This window comes from Eptesicus fuscus, chromosome 12, assembly GCF_027574615.1.
Source record: "Eptesicus fuscus isolate TK198812 chromosome 12, DD_ASM_mEF_20220401, whole genome shotgun sequence".
In the NCBI taxonomy this organism is placed as follows: Eukaryota; Metazoa; Chordata; class Mammalia; order Chiroptera; family Vespertilionidae; genus Eptesicus; species Eptesicus fuscus.
Window position 1 is genome coordinate 69,333,382 of NC_072484.1, and position 17,980 is coordinate 69,351,361.

General features: G+C 50.4%; 1 protein-coding gene across 1 annotated transcript in view; it reads left to right on the forward strand.

Annotated features, from left to right (window-relative positions):
• The window catches only part of JPH2 (junctophilin 2), a 59,750-nt gene that overhangs the window by 18,162 nt on the left and 23,608 nt on the right, over nt 1-17,980 (forward strand). Inside the window, exon 2 of the mRNA XM_054724359.1 lies at nt 3,276-4,062. Within this exon, the coding sequence (XP_054580334.1) occupies nt 3,276-4,062 (787 nt within the window). The remainder of the gene's footprint in view (nt 1-3,275; nt 4,063-17,980) is intronic.

Below are 17,980 nucleotides of genomic sequence, written 5' to 3' on the forward strand. Positions count from 1 at the left end.
GAAAGGAGAGCATAAACAGTTATAGAATGCATGTTGTTCATTATTCGTTCACTCATTCAACAAATATTCATTGAGTACCCATTTGGTACTGTCCCAGACCCTGAGGACAAAAAAGAACGAATCCATGTCTCCATGGAACTTACATCCCAGTGTGGCTGGTCATTGAAGGGAGGGGAGCCCTGGTGTCCCTCTTACCTCGGGCTGCTCCTGACCACTGGTCAGAGGGGCTGCAAGCACCAGGGTCCCTCTCCAACAAATTAAAGCCGAATTTCTGGTGGTGAGGCCTAGGGGATCTGTATTTTATTTTTAGAACTTCTAGGGTGGGAGTCAGGATTGAGAACCATGGGCTCAGAGCATGAGCTCTGGGTGTCAGAAGACTTGGGCTTGAATCTGCCTTCTTAGCTCTCAGACTACCAACGTCCTCTCCTATAAACCAGCATAATCATGGGACCCACCTCACAGGACCCTGAGGGGTTTAAGTGAGCTCTTGACACTGTGCATGGTCCTGATGGGGTTCTTCATGGTGAAAGGCTGGCGTGGGGAGGAGAGGGGGCTAGAGCTGGAGCCGCCTGTGCTGGGGGAGGAAGGACCAGGCAGCGTGGAGTCATCTGGACACGCTGTCCTCCCCCTCCACAATCACAGTGCCCCAATTTCTAGAAGCCCTACATGTCAACGTTAGGCCAAACCTCAGTGAGCTTCATGTCCAACTATGTCATTGGCCGAGAGGGCAATGGAGGCCTTGAGAAGAAAAGAGAGTTGCTCAATGTCACACAATGAGATGGAGTTTCTGTACGGGTTCAGACAATCGGTCAGCAAATATTTGTGGAGCACCTTTCTGTGCCAGGCATTGTATCGGCAGGTGCTGGGGATACATCGGAGAACAAAACAGGAGAGATCCCCGCCCTCATGGAGCTTCCATTCTAGCAGGAAGAGAAAGACAATAAATACAGTAAACCCATCATATGGCATGTTAAAAGGTAATACATGCAATAGAAAAAAAGTAAAAAGAGGTTGGGGATGTCTGGGTGCTTATGGGGGTGCAGGCAGATTGCAATCAGGATAGGGCTCATGAAGCAAAAGACTTGACAGTTATCTGGAAGACAAGAGATACAAAGGGAACAACCCATGCAAAGGCCCAACTGGGAGATGCCTGTTCAGCTGGCCTAGGGATCCCCTACCTGGCTGGCTGTTCAGTTACCCAGCCACCGGGGGCAGAGGATTTATTTAATGAGAAGAAGGCCATTTGGGATTATTTGGTAAACCAGGGGAAAGTATCGGCATGTGTTTAAAACAAAAGCCCTGGATTCCCTGCCCCCAATTCAGTGAACCTTGTGTCAGGTACTGTTCTATATGCTGGAGGCATGAAGATGAAGGCAGAGAACTGGCTTTCAGTGGTGCTGTTGGGGAGAGATGGTGGACGGTGTGTGGGGGTAGGGGGAGATGATGAGTTGGTAGTAGCTGTGTCACATCTGGGGGGCTCCCATCTCCAGGCTGACATGTGGAGCTATAGAGGGAAGAAGGGGTTGAAGATATATTTGGGGCAGGGGGAGTCAGCAGGACATAGATGACAGTTATAAAAACCCGATGGTTCAATCACCCAGGGAGGATGGGGAGAAGATTTTGAGAGCTCTGGGGAGCACAGCACATAAGGATGGTAGTGGAGTAGGAAGATATTTTGTCAGCTTTGTATTGACCTGTTCATACAATTCAGGTGACCTCACACTCTAGCACAACTTTGTAGAATCACATTATTATACACGTATCTTTTCTTTCTGAAATTTTCAGAGATCTTAGCTCATTTAAACCTCAAACAACCCTATGAATTAAGAGGCAATTATCTCTGTTTGACAGATGAGGAAGTTGAGGCACAGAGAGGTTAGGTCAAAGGTTGCACTGCTAGTAATGGCGGGGGCAGGATTTGGACCCAGCAGCCTGGCCTCTGCTGTCTGTACTCCAAGACTACTATCTGTGCTGCCTCTTTGCACGTGGTGGCCCACTCACAGTCTTATTCCCAGGAGCTCACGTGCTCACTCTTGGACACACAAGGTCTCCTTGGCACACCACTATCCTGCATCCACATGGTCTTACATGGTCTTACATGGTTTCAGTTTCACTAATGCCCACAACCTCACATACTCATTTATCCTAGAATATCTCCTCATATTGTGCTTTGGCTTGAACACCCAGACCCTCTCACGTACCCATAATGTCACCTCCATGGAACCTTGGGTACTCACCCCACTGTAGATACACTGCATTGCACATTACGATCTCATATAGTTACATGGCCTTGCACAAATACACACTCTCCCATGCTCTCCAACAGTCACATGCTTTCCGACATTCACATGACTGCAAACTCACTGTCGTATTCATTCATGAACTTGGACATTCACATCACCTTGCACACTACCATGACCATGCACACACATTTAACCTCACACACTGGCAGAGCCTTGCGTGCTGCACAGCTTTGCACTCTGACCCTCTAACAGTCTTGCACCCTCAACTTTGCCTTTCCTTGCACTCAAGACCTCGAATGCTCTCATAAGCTTATGTTACATCATTATGACAGACGCACATGACCTTGGTCACCTTCTGTGCACTCACTGCCTTGCACATTCATGATTGTTCATGTTCCCACTACCTTGCACGCCCCCGTAAGTATAGATATTGACATTACTGTACAAACCCAATGTCTTGCCTACTCACTCTTGCACCATCATTCTTTTGTGTGTAATTTTAAATCTGTGCACACATTTAAATTCACACACACAGTCTCACCTGCTTATACAACTTCACACTTAAAATTGACTGCTAACCTCAACCTTGCTCTATTTTGCACATTAAAGACTTCGGCGTGTTCCCACCAACAGAAATATCCACACCATGAAAACCCCTTCTGGCTTGCCCATTTGTGTTCTTGCACATTTGTTTAACCTCACTCCAGGGCCTCACCTGCTCACACAACTTTGCACATTGACACTCTTATTCTCCCAACCTCACTATCTCGCACACTTGTGACCCTGCCACGTTCCCACCAATGAAAATATTCATACCATTGCACAAATTCCTTGTGGCTTGTCCTCTCATGTTCTTGCACACGCGTGTAACCTCACACCCTCAGAGCCTGGCCTGTTTTCATGACTTCGAACTCCTTGCCCCTCCGATGGCCTTGCCCCTCCTGCCCTGGCACACCCAGGCCACTGCGTACTCGCAGGGGCCCCATCCTGCCGCTCCACTGACTCGCCCTCTCGCCCTCTCCTCGCCCGCAGGGACTTACCAAGGCCAGTTCACCAACGGCATGCGCCACGGCTATGGTGTGCGCCAGAGTGTGCCTTACGGGATGGCCGTGGTGGTGCGCTCGCCGCTGCGCACGTCGCTGTCGTCCCTGCGCAGCGAGCACAGCAATGGCACGGTGGCCCCGGACTCGCCCGCCTCGCCGGCCGCGGACGGCCCGCCCCTGCCCTCGCCCGCCATCCCGCGCGGCGGCTTCGCGCTCAGCCTGCTGGCCAACGCCGAGGCGGCCGCGCGGGCGTCCAAGGGCGGCCTGTTCCAGCGGGGCGCGCTGCTGGGCAAGCTGCGGCGGGCCGAGTCGCGCGCGTCCCTGGGCAGCCAGCGCAGCCGCGTCAGCTTCCTCAAGAGCGACCTCAGCTCCGGCGCCAGCGACAACGCCTCCACCGCCAGCCTGGGCGAGGGCGTCGAGGTCGCCGACGAGGCCGCGCCCTTCGAGGCCGACATCGACGCCACCACCACGGAGACCTACATGGGCGAGTGGAAGAACGACAAGCGCTCGGGCTTCGGCGTCAGCGAGCGCTCCAGCGGCCTCCGCTACGAGGGCGAGTGGCTGGACAACCTGCGCCACGGCTACGGCTGCACCACGCTGCCCGACGGCCACCGCGAGGAGGGCAAGTACCGCCACAACGTGCTGGTCAAAGGCACCAAGCGCCGCGTGCTGCCGCTCAAGAGCAACAAGGTTCGCCAGAAGGTGGAGCACAGCATGGAGGGCGCCCAGCGCGCCGCCGCCATAGCGCGCCAGAAGGCCGAGATCGCCGCCTCCAGGTAGGACCCGGCGTGGGCACAGATGGGACGGGCCCACTTGAGGAAAGGGGTCCTGGGACCGGGCCCCCTAGGAGGCCGTGTCTCCACACCTGTTTCTGCCCATTAAACACACACATACACACACCATCAGAACATCCTCCAGGACCTTTAGAGAGTTCATTGGAGGCGCTTCAGATCTGGTGTCACCTGTTCTCCCTCAACTACCCCCATCCACCCGTTTACCAACCCCTCCATACACTTAATCCTGCCATTCACCCAACCTTTCTAATATTCGCCTGAACAACCAACTCTTCACCAAACGATCCACCCTACCCACCCATTCTCTCCACTTTCTGTTTATCAATTCAACTATCCAGTCACCTAGCCATCCACCCGACCACCCAGATACCCATCCAACCACCCAGTCACCCATCTGTTCACCCAACCCCTCCATTCACCTAACTTCTGGATTAAACACTTGAACAACCCTCCATTCACTCAACCTCTCCATCCATCCTACTCAACCTCTCCAACATCCTTCTGAACAATTACCCATCCACTCAATCGTTTCTTCATCCACCCATCCAACTTATCATCTCTTTACCTACCCAACCATCCAGCCTCCCAACCATCCAGACACCCATCCAAATATCCAGACACCCTCCAACCACCCACCCATCCCCTCATCTACAACAACCCACATTCACTCAACTGCTTCCATCTACAAGGCACCCATCCTAATATCCAGCCATGTTTCCATCCACTGAAACAACATCCACTGCCACTCACCCAGTCATCTGTCCGTCCATCCGTCCATCCATCCATCCGTCCATCCGTCCGTCCGTCCGTCCGTCCATCCATCCATCCAACCAACCAACCAACCACCTCCATCACCCAACCATACTTCCATTTACTCAGCCACTCTCACCTACCCATATGCCAGCCCTGCCTTCACCCATCCTCCTTGCATCCATATTCTAACATCTTTATGTCTTCTCATTGTACTTCAGAAAAAGTTCTAATGTTGTCTTCAAACATTTATAGCATCTACTGTGTGCATGGCACTATTTTAAGTGGTTTACGAATATTGACTCATTCTGTTTCCTTAAGGACCTTGTAAGATCGATATTATTTTTATTTCCGTTTTACAGATGAGCCCAATGAGAGATAAGGTGACTTGTCCCAAAACGTCCATGTAGTAAGTGGCCCTTCCCAATTTAGTTCCTACTTTCCTATTCAACCTCCTTTTCTACCATTCTTGACCTGGATTTTTTCTCTGTGCTAGTCATGCTGGCCTTTTATCAGTTTTCTTTAGTTCTCCTGCCAGAGGGCTTTGGTTCTTCTGGTCCCTCTGTCTGGACGGCTAGTCTTTCCTCTTGTCCCTTAATTCCTACTTCTTCAGAGCTCAGGTCAAGCCTGAACCACTTAGAGAGCTGATGATGCTCAGTCACTGTCACAGATGGACTATTACTCAGCCACAAGGACATCTTCTTAGAATGTCTTACAGCAACGTTATGCTGCTTAGGTGACTTGTTTTTAACCTACCACTTAATAGAGGGGTCCCTATGTACCAGTCATCGTTCTGAGGTCTTTACAGATATAAATTCATTCTATCTTTAATTCATTCTATCTTTAAAAGCTATTGATGAGGTAGGTACTGTTGTCAGTCCCTTTTTGCGAACGTGAGTGAGGTGCAGGGAAGCAGTGGGTGTGGAAAGACAATCGTAAAGGTACTTGCCTTTCCAGTGCCCGTAGCAATCCTGCCCGTGGCTCTAAATGGACGGGGCTGGAGGCTGTGGCATTGTGGTCTTCAGAGTAAAACAAACCTAGGGTCACATCTTGGCGTTACATGTTTTGGCTCAGAGACTTGGCAAATCGGTTTGCCTGTCTGAGCTTCAGTTTTCCCATCCGTGGCACCACTGCTTCTCTGTAGTGTGTTCTTGGACAAATCAGTTTTCTTCTTCAACCTCAATTGTGCCATCTATTAAAATGGGGTTGGTCTAAGGGTTGAGAAAGATGGGTGCAGGTCCAGTGGCTGGTTCACAGCCCTATAGCGGGATGAGTTCCTTGGTAAGCCGACTTCAAGATGGAGATTAGTGTGTTGGAAGTTTCTGGGGAGTGCTCTGAGGATCAGCACTTGTGGGGGAAGAGAGGGAAGCAGGATTGGGCAGAGGGAGATGGGGCAGTCCCCACAGAGGCCTATGCCAACCACAGGGCCATGCTACAGTGGAGCTGACCTTCATAGTCAAGTTGAGATGAGGGAGCTGGATCTTTACATCCTCTCAGCTGGATGCAGGCGGCCCTCCGGAGAGGAGCATGACCTGGGGCTGGACGGTTCTCTTCAGCCAAGGGCAATCCCTAGACAGGGCTGACAGCCGGCAGCACTCTGAGCAGCTGGGGGTGGGGTATAGAAATAATGTCTTCAGTCCTGAAGGGGGAACGGGGTGGCACATGACAGTATCCATTACAGTCTAGACACCTAGCAGAGGCTCAATAAGCCTTATTTGTCATGGTTGTCATTCAGCGTATTCATTTTACAGATGTGGGAACTGAGACCCTGAGAAGGAATGAAATATGCTCAAGACCACCTGGCAAGCCAGTGGGAGAACCAGGGCTTCAGCCCCTAGCTTTCTGATTCCAAGCTCTGCCCAGCACATCTTAGTATCGCTAAACTTTGTAAACTTTTAATTGTTGTGGATGTGTGAGCAGTTAGTATCATTAAGACGGAAAGAAGGTATGGGTAATGTTCATAAGACTTCTTGGTTAGGGGCAGGGCCAGGCTTATGACCAGGGTGATCATATAATTTGTTGTTTAAAATTGGACACTTTTATGAGTTAAAGGGGGCACTTTTAAAAAATAAAACGTGCATATTAGAATAATTTTAGATTAAATAATTTTAGAAAAGTTGCAAAGGTAGTACAGGAAGTTCCCACATACCCTCTGCCCGGTTTCCCCTAATGTTAACTTCTTACATGACCATAATACATTTGTCAAAGCCAGTTTGTTCATTACTATTAACTAAACTCCAGACTTTGTTTGAATTTTACTAGTTTCCCACCAGTGTCCTTTTTCTGTCCCAGGATCCCATATTGCAGATAGCTGTCAAGTCTCCTGAGTGTCCTCTGGTCTGTGACAGGTTCTCCGCCTTTCCTGTTTTTCTTGACCTTGTCGGTTTCAAGGAATATTGGTCAGGTATTTTGAGACTGTCCCTCAATGCTGTTCTCATAATTAGACTGAGATTATAGATTTGGGGGAAGAAGACCACAGAAATAAAGTGTCCTTCTCGTCATGTCATATCAGGAGCACAGGATCTCGACATGACTTACCATGGAAGATGTTGACCTTGATCACTTGATGAAGGTGGTGTCTGCCAGGTTTCTCTGCTGTAAGTTACCATTTCCCCCTTGCCGTTCTCTGTTCTTTGGAATACATTAAGTTCAGCCCATACTTGAGAAGGAGAAGGTTCTGGAATTAAGCTCCAGACGGAGGAGTATCAATATATATTATTTGGAATTCGTCTGTAGGGAAGACTTGTCCCTTCTTCCAAATGGGACATTTTATTTATTTATTTTTTATTTATCTTTATTGCTGAAAGTATTACATATGTCCCCCTTTCTCCCCATTGACCCCTTCTGGCCAGCACTGTCCCCCACCTCAGGCCTTCACCATGCTATGGTCTGTGTTCATGGGTTATGCATATGTACATATAAGTTCTTTGGTTCATCTCTTCCCACCCCCACCTTCCCTTTGAGATTTGACAGTCTGTTCCATGCTTCTATGTCTCTGGCTCTATTTTGTTCATCAGTTTATTTTGTTCTTTAGATTCCACATATGAGTGAGATCATGTGATACTTACCTTTCTCTGACTGGCTCATTTCGCTTACCATAATACTCTCCATGTCCAAATGGGACATTTTAAATTATTATGCTAAGTGTATGTAGTTATGACAGGCATAAGCAAGGACTGTCCCGGGACATAGCAGAGCTTAGAGTAGGTAAGAGTGTAGGCTCTTGCCCTGGCCGGGTTGCTCAGTGGATAGAGTGTCAGCCTGTGGACTGAAGGGTCCCAGGTTCGATTCCGGCCAAGGGCACGTGCCTGGGTTGCAAGCTCGATCCACAGTAGGGGTGTGCAGGAGGCAGCCGATCCATGATTCTCTCTCATCATTGATGTTTATATCTCTCTCTTCTCCCTTCCTCTCTGAAATCAATAAAAATACATATTAAAAAAAAAAAAAAAGAGTTGTAGGCTCTTGACTCGAAAGGCCATGAGTTGGAATTCTGGCCCTTGTGCTGAAGAGCTGTGTGTCCTTGCCAAGTTGCCTCACCACTCTGAGCCCTGGATTCTCTTTCCTCCTGGTGCTGTTTTGAGGAGTGGGTGAGCGAATGCCTGTAAAATGCCTGGCACAGAGCAGCCAGCGCTGAAAGCCGTCATTGTCATCATCTAACATGTTTGATTTTAAAGGCGAGGAAAAGGAGCTTGGGGACAAGGAAGGATTTCCCCAAGCTCTCACCTGTTGGGGCAGACTCTTGCCCCTCCCTGCCCCTCTGCTTTCCCTGCCCTCCTGTCCTTGGACGTGAAGGTGTTGAGCCCCTTCTGAGAAGCTGCCAGGCCCAAGAATGAGAAGGTGGTATCCGGCTCCCTGCACACGGTGCTGCCAGGAGGGGAGTGCAGGCGACATTTGGATTCCTCTTGTGTCCGAGGAAGTGTCCTGTGTGCCCACGGGGCTGGTGCCATGGGGGTGGGGGGTGGGGGGCAGCGGCTGCCTGGCTCAGTTTAAGCTCGGAGGGAATTTCCAATTAAGGAAATCTTTGGGATAGGAGGAAAAGCAGGGTTGTCTCCCTCCTGGGGGCGTGTGAGGAATGGGCCACAGAGGAACAGAAAGCTTACCCTGCAGCCACCAGCCTCCAGGGCCCGGCAGGCCCGGGGGTTCTCTCCATGATGACATTAGGCTCCTTGCCCCGGGCCTGCCTGGAACTTGTCAGCTCAGAGTTTAGGATCAAGACAGCTTTCCCAGAGGGAAGGGAGAAAGCTGGGATGTCTCTCCCCCCTAAAACGGGCTATGGCTTGAAAAAGATTCTAGACCTGCACTGTCCAATATGGCAGCCACTAGCCATGTGTGGCTGTTGAGCTCTTGAAATGTGGCCGCTCAGGATGGAGATGCGCTTTAAGTGCGAAACAGGCACTGGGCTCCACAGACTTGGGAAGAAAGGAATGTAAAGTAACCCATGAACCATTTCTTTTATGTTGACAACATGTTGAAATGGTTATATTTTAGATACTAGAGGCCCAGTGCACGAAATTCATGCACGGAGGGGGGTTGTCCCTCAGCCCAGCCTGTACCCTCTCCAATCTGGGACCCCTCAAGGGATGTCCGACTACCCCTGGGATTGGGCCTAAACGGGCAGTCGGACATCCCTCTCACAATCCAGGACTGCTGGCTCCCAACTGCTTGCCTGCCTGCCTTCCTGATTGCCCCTAACCGCTTCTGCCTGCCAGCCTGATCACCCTCTAACCACTCTGCTGCCAGCCTGTTTGCCCCCAACTTCCCTCCTCTGCCAGCCTGGTCACCCCTAACTGCCCTCTCCTGCAGGGTTGATCACCTCCAACTGCCCTCCCTTGCAGGCTTGGTCCCTCTCAACTGCCCTCCCTTGCAGGCCAGGTGCCTCCCAACTGCCCTCTCCTGCTGGCCATCTTGTGGTGGCCATCCTGTGTCCACATGGGGGCAGGATCTTTGACCACATGGGGGCAGCTATATTGTGTGTTGCAGTGATGATCAATCTGCATAGTACTCTTTTATTAGATAGGATATTGGGTTCGATAAAATGTATTATTATAATTAATTGCACCTGTCTCTTTTTTGCTTTTGAATGTGGGTACTAGAAACTTTTAAAATGACATGTGTGACTCACATTATATTTTTATTGGGCAGTGTTTTTGCTCTAGATCAGGGGTGGGGAACATCCAGCCTGTGGGCCATATAAGGCCTGCGAAATCATTTGGTCTGGCTCTGTCAAGGCATTCGGGGTGAGTAAATTAAATGTTGGACCAAATATAGCAGGTTAATTTTCAAGTTGATATTTTTGTATGGCCTGCAAATGATGTTGTAAGTATCCACATGGCCCTGGGCAGAGAAAAGGTTCCCCACCCCTGCCCTAGACCCACTCAGGCCCCAGGAGCTAGGCCAACCCCTTCACGGACCAGATGGGGAAACTGAGGGCTGGAAAGGGATGAAAGGAACCCTGGCCACTACGTGGTCGGTAGGAACTAAGCCTCCTGTCTTCTGATTTCGTGGTGAAGAACCCTTTCTGTAATACCTTTTAAGGCCATAAATACTGAGCCTGGGAGGGGAGCTGGGATGTTTGGGAAGGTGTCTAAACTTTTCTGGTTGCCATGCCAACGCCCTGATGAATGGCTCCCATCTGGAAGGAGCACAGTGAGTGGTTAACAGTGAGGCTTTGGGTCTGCCTCGCGCTTACCGTATCTTGCCTCCTCTCCAGACTTCAATTCTCTCATCTCTGGAAAGAGAATAACGATCTCTGCCTTGAAGTGTGTTCACGGGAGTTAAATCAGAGACTGTGCGTGAAGCCCTCAGCACAGGGCTGGAAGCAGGAAGTGCTCAATACATGTGAGCTGGTATTGCCTTTGTCTGGTTTTCTTGTTCTTGTGTCCCCGCAGCAGCGGCAGGGCTGGCCTGCAGGGGTTCTCAGCTGTCCCAGGGAGTGAGGCTTGGAACATCAGGGTTTGTACCAGGGTGGCATCAGTGTGGCCCTGAAGACAGGGCACCCTGAACTGGTCTGTCTTCTGCTTCTCCACCTCCACACCTCCATCTCCTGCCCAGCCCAGCCCTGGGAATTCCCAAGTTTAGTGCAGGGTTAGAGCTGGCTTTGTGAGTTACTGAGAAGTGAGTTTCTCGGGTGAACAGGAACCCTGGGTGGTACAGTAGCTAAGAGCTTGGACTGTGGAGGTGAACAGACCCAGGTTTGAATCTGGTTTCAACTTCTTGTAAGCTGTGTGACCTTAAGCCAGTAACCTCGCCTCTCTGGATCCCATTTTCTTCTTTATTCCTCAAATGGGAATTATATTAAGTCTTCCTTCAAAGTATGGCTACAGAGTAAAAGGAATAGCCCATTGAAGGGCCTGTGCTTTGAATGCGTGCAGGGAGGTAGAAGCTGTTCTTGTGAATCTCGTGCTCATTAAAGCGTCTCCCCTGAGAATGAATTCCCCGAGGGAAGGCCCTGTCTTCTCTCACAGTCCCTGCAACTGTTTTCCACACTGGCGTCTTCTGCACAATTCCAGATTTTGTTAAATCCATGTACCACCTCTACTTACCATTTTCGCCTACTTGCCGTTTAATCTCTGTCTTTAATTCAACTTACTTGAAACACATGCATTTATTGAAAAGGAAGACTTTTGAGTCACTGGTCAAAGTGGGAGACCCATACTCGGGAAATTCGGAAAAGAGAATGCTATTATTCAAGTCTGAGGTCAAACTCTTAGTGCCAGAGGTGCTGAGCCCAAAGTCTGCTCTCTTTTTGCTCAAAAGCAACATTGGCAAGAGATCGGCAGGTATGAAATCCCTGTGGGCACCTGACCGAGGTTTGTCCCTTGACTCACAAGAAGAATGGACCTGGTGCCGTTTCAGGCTCACACTTTGCACTGCCAGCATCCATTTCCCTCACCACCAGGGTACGCAGACCACCCAGGGGGAAGAGGGCCTGACCCTGGGCCAGGTCTGAGGGAGGGTCTTGGTAATTGCCTGTGTTGGAGCCTGTTTATTTAGTTTTATTTAATAAATACCCATATAGTCTTTATTTCTGGGTTCCAGGCAGGATTCTAATTACCTTACATATAATAAACTTACAAACAACAACCCTGAGGCAGGTACTCTTATTCCCATTTTGCAGATGAGGAAACCGAGGCACAGACAGGTTAAGTATCTCAAACAAGGTCGTTCAGCCGAGTAATGGCAGAGCTGGGAGTTGAGACCCCAGAGCCAGGAGACCTGGTTCTAGAATGTTCTTGACCAGGCTGACCTTTAACCAGTTTTCTTTCACAGACTTTCATGAGTGCTTACTCTGTGCCAGGCTTGTGCTGAGCACTGGACACCCAGTGGTCAGTATCCTTGGGGACTCCCAGCTTAGTGGCAAAGGCAGACTGGGAGGGGACAGCATCTTGGTGGGTGCAAGGGAGGCATGAGCAGAGTGACTAACTGCCACAGGGTGGTCTGGCAAAGCAGATGGATGACGCTGGTTGAGAGCTTGCCAACTGGAGAAGAGGGAGAGAAAGGTCATCCCAGGTAGAGGCATGGAGGTAGGAATGCGTGCGGTGTATTTTGGGAGCAGCGAGTCATTGGGGTCCTGGCGCGTGTGGGGAGAGAGATTAGAGATGAGGCTGGGACGGCAGCCTGGGGCCAGGTTAGGACGGGCTCTGAGTGCCAGGTTAAGGAGCTTCAGGTTTACTATGTGGCGGGCATGATTTGAGTGCTTAGCTGAATACACTTACCTAGTTCTAACTGCAGCACATAGAGATCTTGCTTTTAATGTGACCCAAATCACACAGCTAGTAAATGCTAGAGCTGAGATTCTGGACCCGGACTTGATGTTCTTAGCCACTACACTATTCTGCCACACAGATTTAGTGAGCTTCTCTCTTTCTCTTCGCTTTCTTTTTCTTTTTTACATTGTTCAGAACAGCATTCTTTTTTAATATATATGTATACATATATATTTTTTTAATTGATTTTGGAGAGGAAGGGAGAGGGAGAGAGAGAGAGATAGAAACATCAATGATGAGAGAGAATCATTGATCAGCTGCCTCCTGCATGCCCCCCACTGGGGATTGAGCCTGCAACCCAGGCATGTGCCCTTGACTGGAATCGAACCCGGGACCCTTGAGTCCACAGGCCGACGCTCTATCCAATGAGCCAAACCAGCTAGAGCCAGAACACCATTCTTGCTCAACTTTAAGGAAATTCAAAATAATAAGAGATAGAAAGTAGTACAACCCCTCTCCTATTTCCACCTGAGTTGAACCTCTGAAGTACTCTTGTTAACAGTTCACTTATGGCATTCTTCCACGTGCTTATTCTGCACCCGCCCCCATCTACCCCCCCAACTGGTACCACCTACATTATGTTCTTCAGCTCGCTTTTTTTACTTCCTATGTTTTGAGATCTTTTCATCTTATGCACACAGATCCGCCTTATTCTTTTAACTAGCTGCATAATATTCTATAGCGTGGATGTATTGTGATTTGCTTAACTGGATCCCCCTTCGATGGCAATCAAAACCATTTCTAGAATGCTCTTAGCCAGTCGACCTTTGGCCAGTTTTATGAAGACCCTGGGTTTTCATGGTTACAGATGAGGCTTCAGTGAACATCTTGCTCATATTCTTGCTCACGGAGCGGGTTAAAGGGATGGCTCAGCCAGGCACCTTCTCCAGTCAGACACCTTTGTGCTTCATTGGAACACATTGGAAGTAGAACGGCAGTTAACCCGGGCCTTTGCAGGGGACTGACTCCTGACTCTCAGTAGACATTCAATGGGTATTGAAGAATGATTGTTCCAAGGGGTGCAAATTATTTGCCTGCTGGGGGGTCCCCATCTGCCTGTCCCTGCTTGCACAGATCTACATTTAATGGAATTTCTAGAAATGGAATTGCCGAGTCAAACAGAACGTGCACTTCAATTGTTACCAGAACTCCAGAGGGCAGCACCCAATTTATACTCTACCCCCCACCACCAATAGGGCAAAGAGGGCTGCTCTCCTCACACCCTCGACAGCACCATGGATTATCAGTCTTTTTCATTTTTGCCAAATTGTTTGAAGACAGTGAGGCGTTCCGTGAGCCCAGTGGCCATCGTTCACTGCCCTTGCTCTCTCTCTTTCTGGCTCTTGTCCCGAGATTCCTGGATATGGGGGCTCTATTGATGGGGTGAAACTCCCTTGAAATGTTGGACAGACACCCCACCCCAGACTCCTGCCATCCATCGCATCCCTCCTTCTAGAATTACCAGATGGACAGAATCCCTTTGCTCCCAGAAACTGGAGACCGGGGTGAATGGAACGTCCCGAGTTGTCAGCGCCAGACTCTCCTGACATACACGAGGCAGCTGTGACTCCATGGCCGGCCTCTGAGTTGAATGTCTGGGGGAGAGAGAGAAGAGCTTGCCTGGGTCTCTGGCAAAATACAGGGACGATGTGTTTAGGGGAGCCAGGCCTTCCAAGCTTGGGGAGTGGAGAACCAGAGGAAAGACCCTGAGAGAGCTCCCATCAGCCCTCAGAAAAAGCTGGTCAGAGTGGAGATGCACCTTCGGGAAGATGCCGCCCAATGTGCTCATTTCACAGGTGGAGAAACTGAGGCCTAGAAAGGAACGGTGACTCAGGGTCAGAGCAGAGAGAGGAGTGTGGCCAGAGGGCTCTTGTGAGACCTCGGTTGGCTTCTGGGTCACATTGAAAAAATCAGCGAGGCAGGGGACAGGATACTGGGAGGTGGGAAGGGGTGTTTTTATCTCTCTCGGCCCTGGCACTCTACGAAATGTGCTTACGATCCAGCTCTAGAACCTTTCCAGCTTGGTTTTTTCAGCCTAAATAGCAGAGTTGGAAAACAGATAGGCCAATAGCCTGCAAAAACGCCCCTTCCCCCCAATGCAAGGGTTTCCCTACGTCTCAGTGAAAGGTCCAACGGCATGAAGCCAGTGCTTGGCCCCGAGTAATGTCAGGGACTCGGGGGTCAACGCCAGATGGGCCCAGACAGAGGTGTTAGACTAACAGTCATAATGAGAATGGTAGTGGCTGCCGCGGGGTATGGGCTCGAGGGCTCAGATTCTGGGTCAGGCTGCCTGGGTTCTTTCTAGTCCTGGACACTTGCTGGAAGTGACTTTCCCCGGAACCTTCTGTACCTCCATTTCTTCATCTCAAAGATGGCGGTCACACAAGAACCTGTCTTGTTGGGCATATGAGAGGATCAAGTGCTTCGGACAATGCCTGGCACAGCTCAGTGCCCCGCTCTCACTACCGAGTGCCAGGCTCTGTGCCACTTCCCTATATTGCATCACCTCATGTAATCCTCATGAGGGAGGTGCCATTTATTATATTAACCCATTTCACAGATGAGGAAACTAGCCCCAAATCCCACAATAACTGGCACAGCAAGGCTTCAAATTCCCTGTTAGAAGGGAATGTTACTATCCTGCCTCGATCTTGGCGCGGGGCCATACTTATTTGTATGCCAGAGCTGTTGATGTCATAGGCCGGGGAGGTGGAGAAATTGAGGTACAGACCCCCGCTCTGTTGCTCGCTGGCTGTGGGTCCTTGATCCACCTGGAGCCTCACTCTCCTCGTCTTTAGAACGAGGCAGTAACAACTTGCCTCCCAGATCGTGGTAAGGACTAAAGGAAACGATGTGTGCAGAGGACTTTGCATGGTCTTGACGCTCAGTGGGTGCTGGATACAGAGAGGCCGTGGCCAGTTTTACCATCATTCTTCTTACCCCGAGACTCAGTGGCTCAGAGAGGCCAGCAGGCTCCTCCTCCACGCTTCATCTTCCCCTAGTGCCGTCCGTTTTGTACCCCTGGGTCTCCAAGGCCCAGTCTAACTTCCACCTGACTTCCTACGTTCATACCAGTGAGTCTGTGCCATTGAGAGAGGAGTTAAAAATAAAGCCCAGCCTTCAACTCCTTCAAGTAAACACCCAGCTCTCTAAAAATAGCTCCTTTGCCACAGGTCTCTCTCTGGAGCCAGGCTGGCCTGAGGGATGGAACTTGGCGAGGCTGTTGTCACAGCCAGGTAGGCCCCAGGCCAAGCGTCCACGTCACCCCACCTGGCCTCCGAGCCTCTGGTCCGGAGGGGAACCAAGTGCCCCTTATTTGTCTCCAGCCTCTTTTCTGTCTCTCCTGCCACCAGCCCCTCTCGCCACACCACTGTCAGGGCCCCTCCTCCTGCCCTGTACTCTCCTCCTCACAGCAGCTGGAGTGAGCTTTTCAGAATGTAGGCCTGGCCATGCCACTCCAGTGAGCAAAACTTTCATGGGGTCTTTAGTTTGGATTTCCCTGAAAGCAGAGCCTGAGTCAGGGATTTGGGTGCAGGTAAGTTGAGTGGGAGGTGATGCCAGGAAGGAGGAGTCGAGAGGAAGTGAGTGGGTAGAGTGACGCAAGGAAGAAGGAAAAGCCAATATAAATGTCTGTTACTGAGTCGTCACCGTAGGGCAGAGGCTGGGACCTCATACGGGGCACCTCCAGATTGTGCACCTGTGGGGTGGGGGTTGGGTGGGCAAAGCATTACCCATCGGCTCCAGCCCCCCATTCACGGAAGATTTCTCCTGGGGGCATAAACGCCCAGGACTTAGAGATGTGATTGTACTCGGGGCCTCACACAGCATCAGAGCAGGCTCTGGGCACAAAACGGAAAGTTTCCTGGGACAGGAAGTGCTAGGGGAAGAAACTCCAGCCATAGTCCCGTCAAAGGGCCATTTTCTTTTCTGCCCATGGTCCTTTGCACAAACTGTTCCCTTTGCCTGAAATGCTCTTTCCTGGCTCTTTATCTTGCTAATACCGTCTTGTTCATCAGGCCTCAGCCAGCTCACATGGTTCTTCAGGGAATCTCTGAGCTCCCATCTGGTCTGGGTTCCCTGTTTTACATGTCCCTGGCACTCCTGCCTCAACTGCCACCTCCCCCGCGGTCTGTACTTACTCTGTTTTCCTGTTTGGTTGTACACTACATGAGGATAGGGACCCTGTCTGCCATGTTCACTGCTGGGTACCAGCACCCAGCACATACGTGAGGCTCAGGAAGCAGGGTGAGCGACTCGTGTTAGGTCTCAACCATCGCACAATGGGAGGCACCTTCCACTGGACTCAGTTAAGCCTTCAGACACATTCAACAAGTATTTGTTGAGAACCGACGATTTGCTAAGTCATGTTCTAGGCTCTTAGGGAAGAAAACCTAAAGATCCTGACCTATGTGGAGTTTACATTCTGTTTGGGGAGTTAGCATAGCAGACATCATAAACTGCAGAGCAAATTGCCTCTTTATTTTTTTAAATTTATTGATTTGAGAGAGAGAGAGAAACTTTGATTTGTTGTTCCACTTATTTATGCATTCATTAGTTGATTCTGGTATGTGCCTTGACCGGGGATCGAACCGGCAACCTTGGTGTATCAGGATGACACCCTAACCAACTGAGCTACCCGACGAGGGCTGCAAGTTGCCTCTTGGACTAAATGGCCTCCTTGAGAAAGTGACAGGAAGGAGCTGGAAGAGCTAGCCAAGGGGATATCTGGGGTAAGAGCAGCCCAACAGGGGGCAGAGCAAGGAGAAGGCTCCAAGGTGGCCACAGGCCGGGCATGTTCTAGGGACAGCAAGGAGACCGGCATGGATGATGTGGGCTGAGAGGAGGGAAGACTAGAAGAGGCCAGAGAGAGAGTGTGTGTGTGTGTGGGGAGGGGCGGGGGGGAGGAGGGAGAGGGGAACAGATCACTAGGCCAGGATGGGAGCCTTTAGCCACATGGGGCAATTTAAATAGAAATTAATTGAAATGAAAGAAATTAAAAGTTCCGTTCTGGAGTTGCAGTAGCCACAGGCCAAGTGCCTGGCAGCCGCCGTATTAGACGGCACAGCTGTACTAGTAGACCATTTCCCTGGTTGCTCAAAGTCTGAGGGGACATGCCTTAGCAGGGCCCTGCAGGTCATTCATGGTAGGGCAACAGCCTTGCCCACGCATAACTGGGCACACATCCTGGGGTCCTTTCCTCACCTCCCAAAGTGGGTATGATTAAAGCATGCAAGGCCATTTGGTCCAGCCCCAGACAATGTCCGAATGCCTTTCCCAGCATCCTTGCCAACACAGCCCTGCAATCACTGCTTCTCTATCTCCAGGCACGGGAAACTCACCACCTCCTGGGGCAGTCCAGGCCGACTTTGGACAGCTTTGCTGTT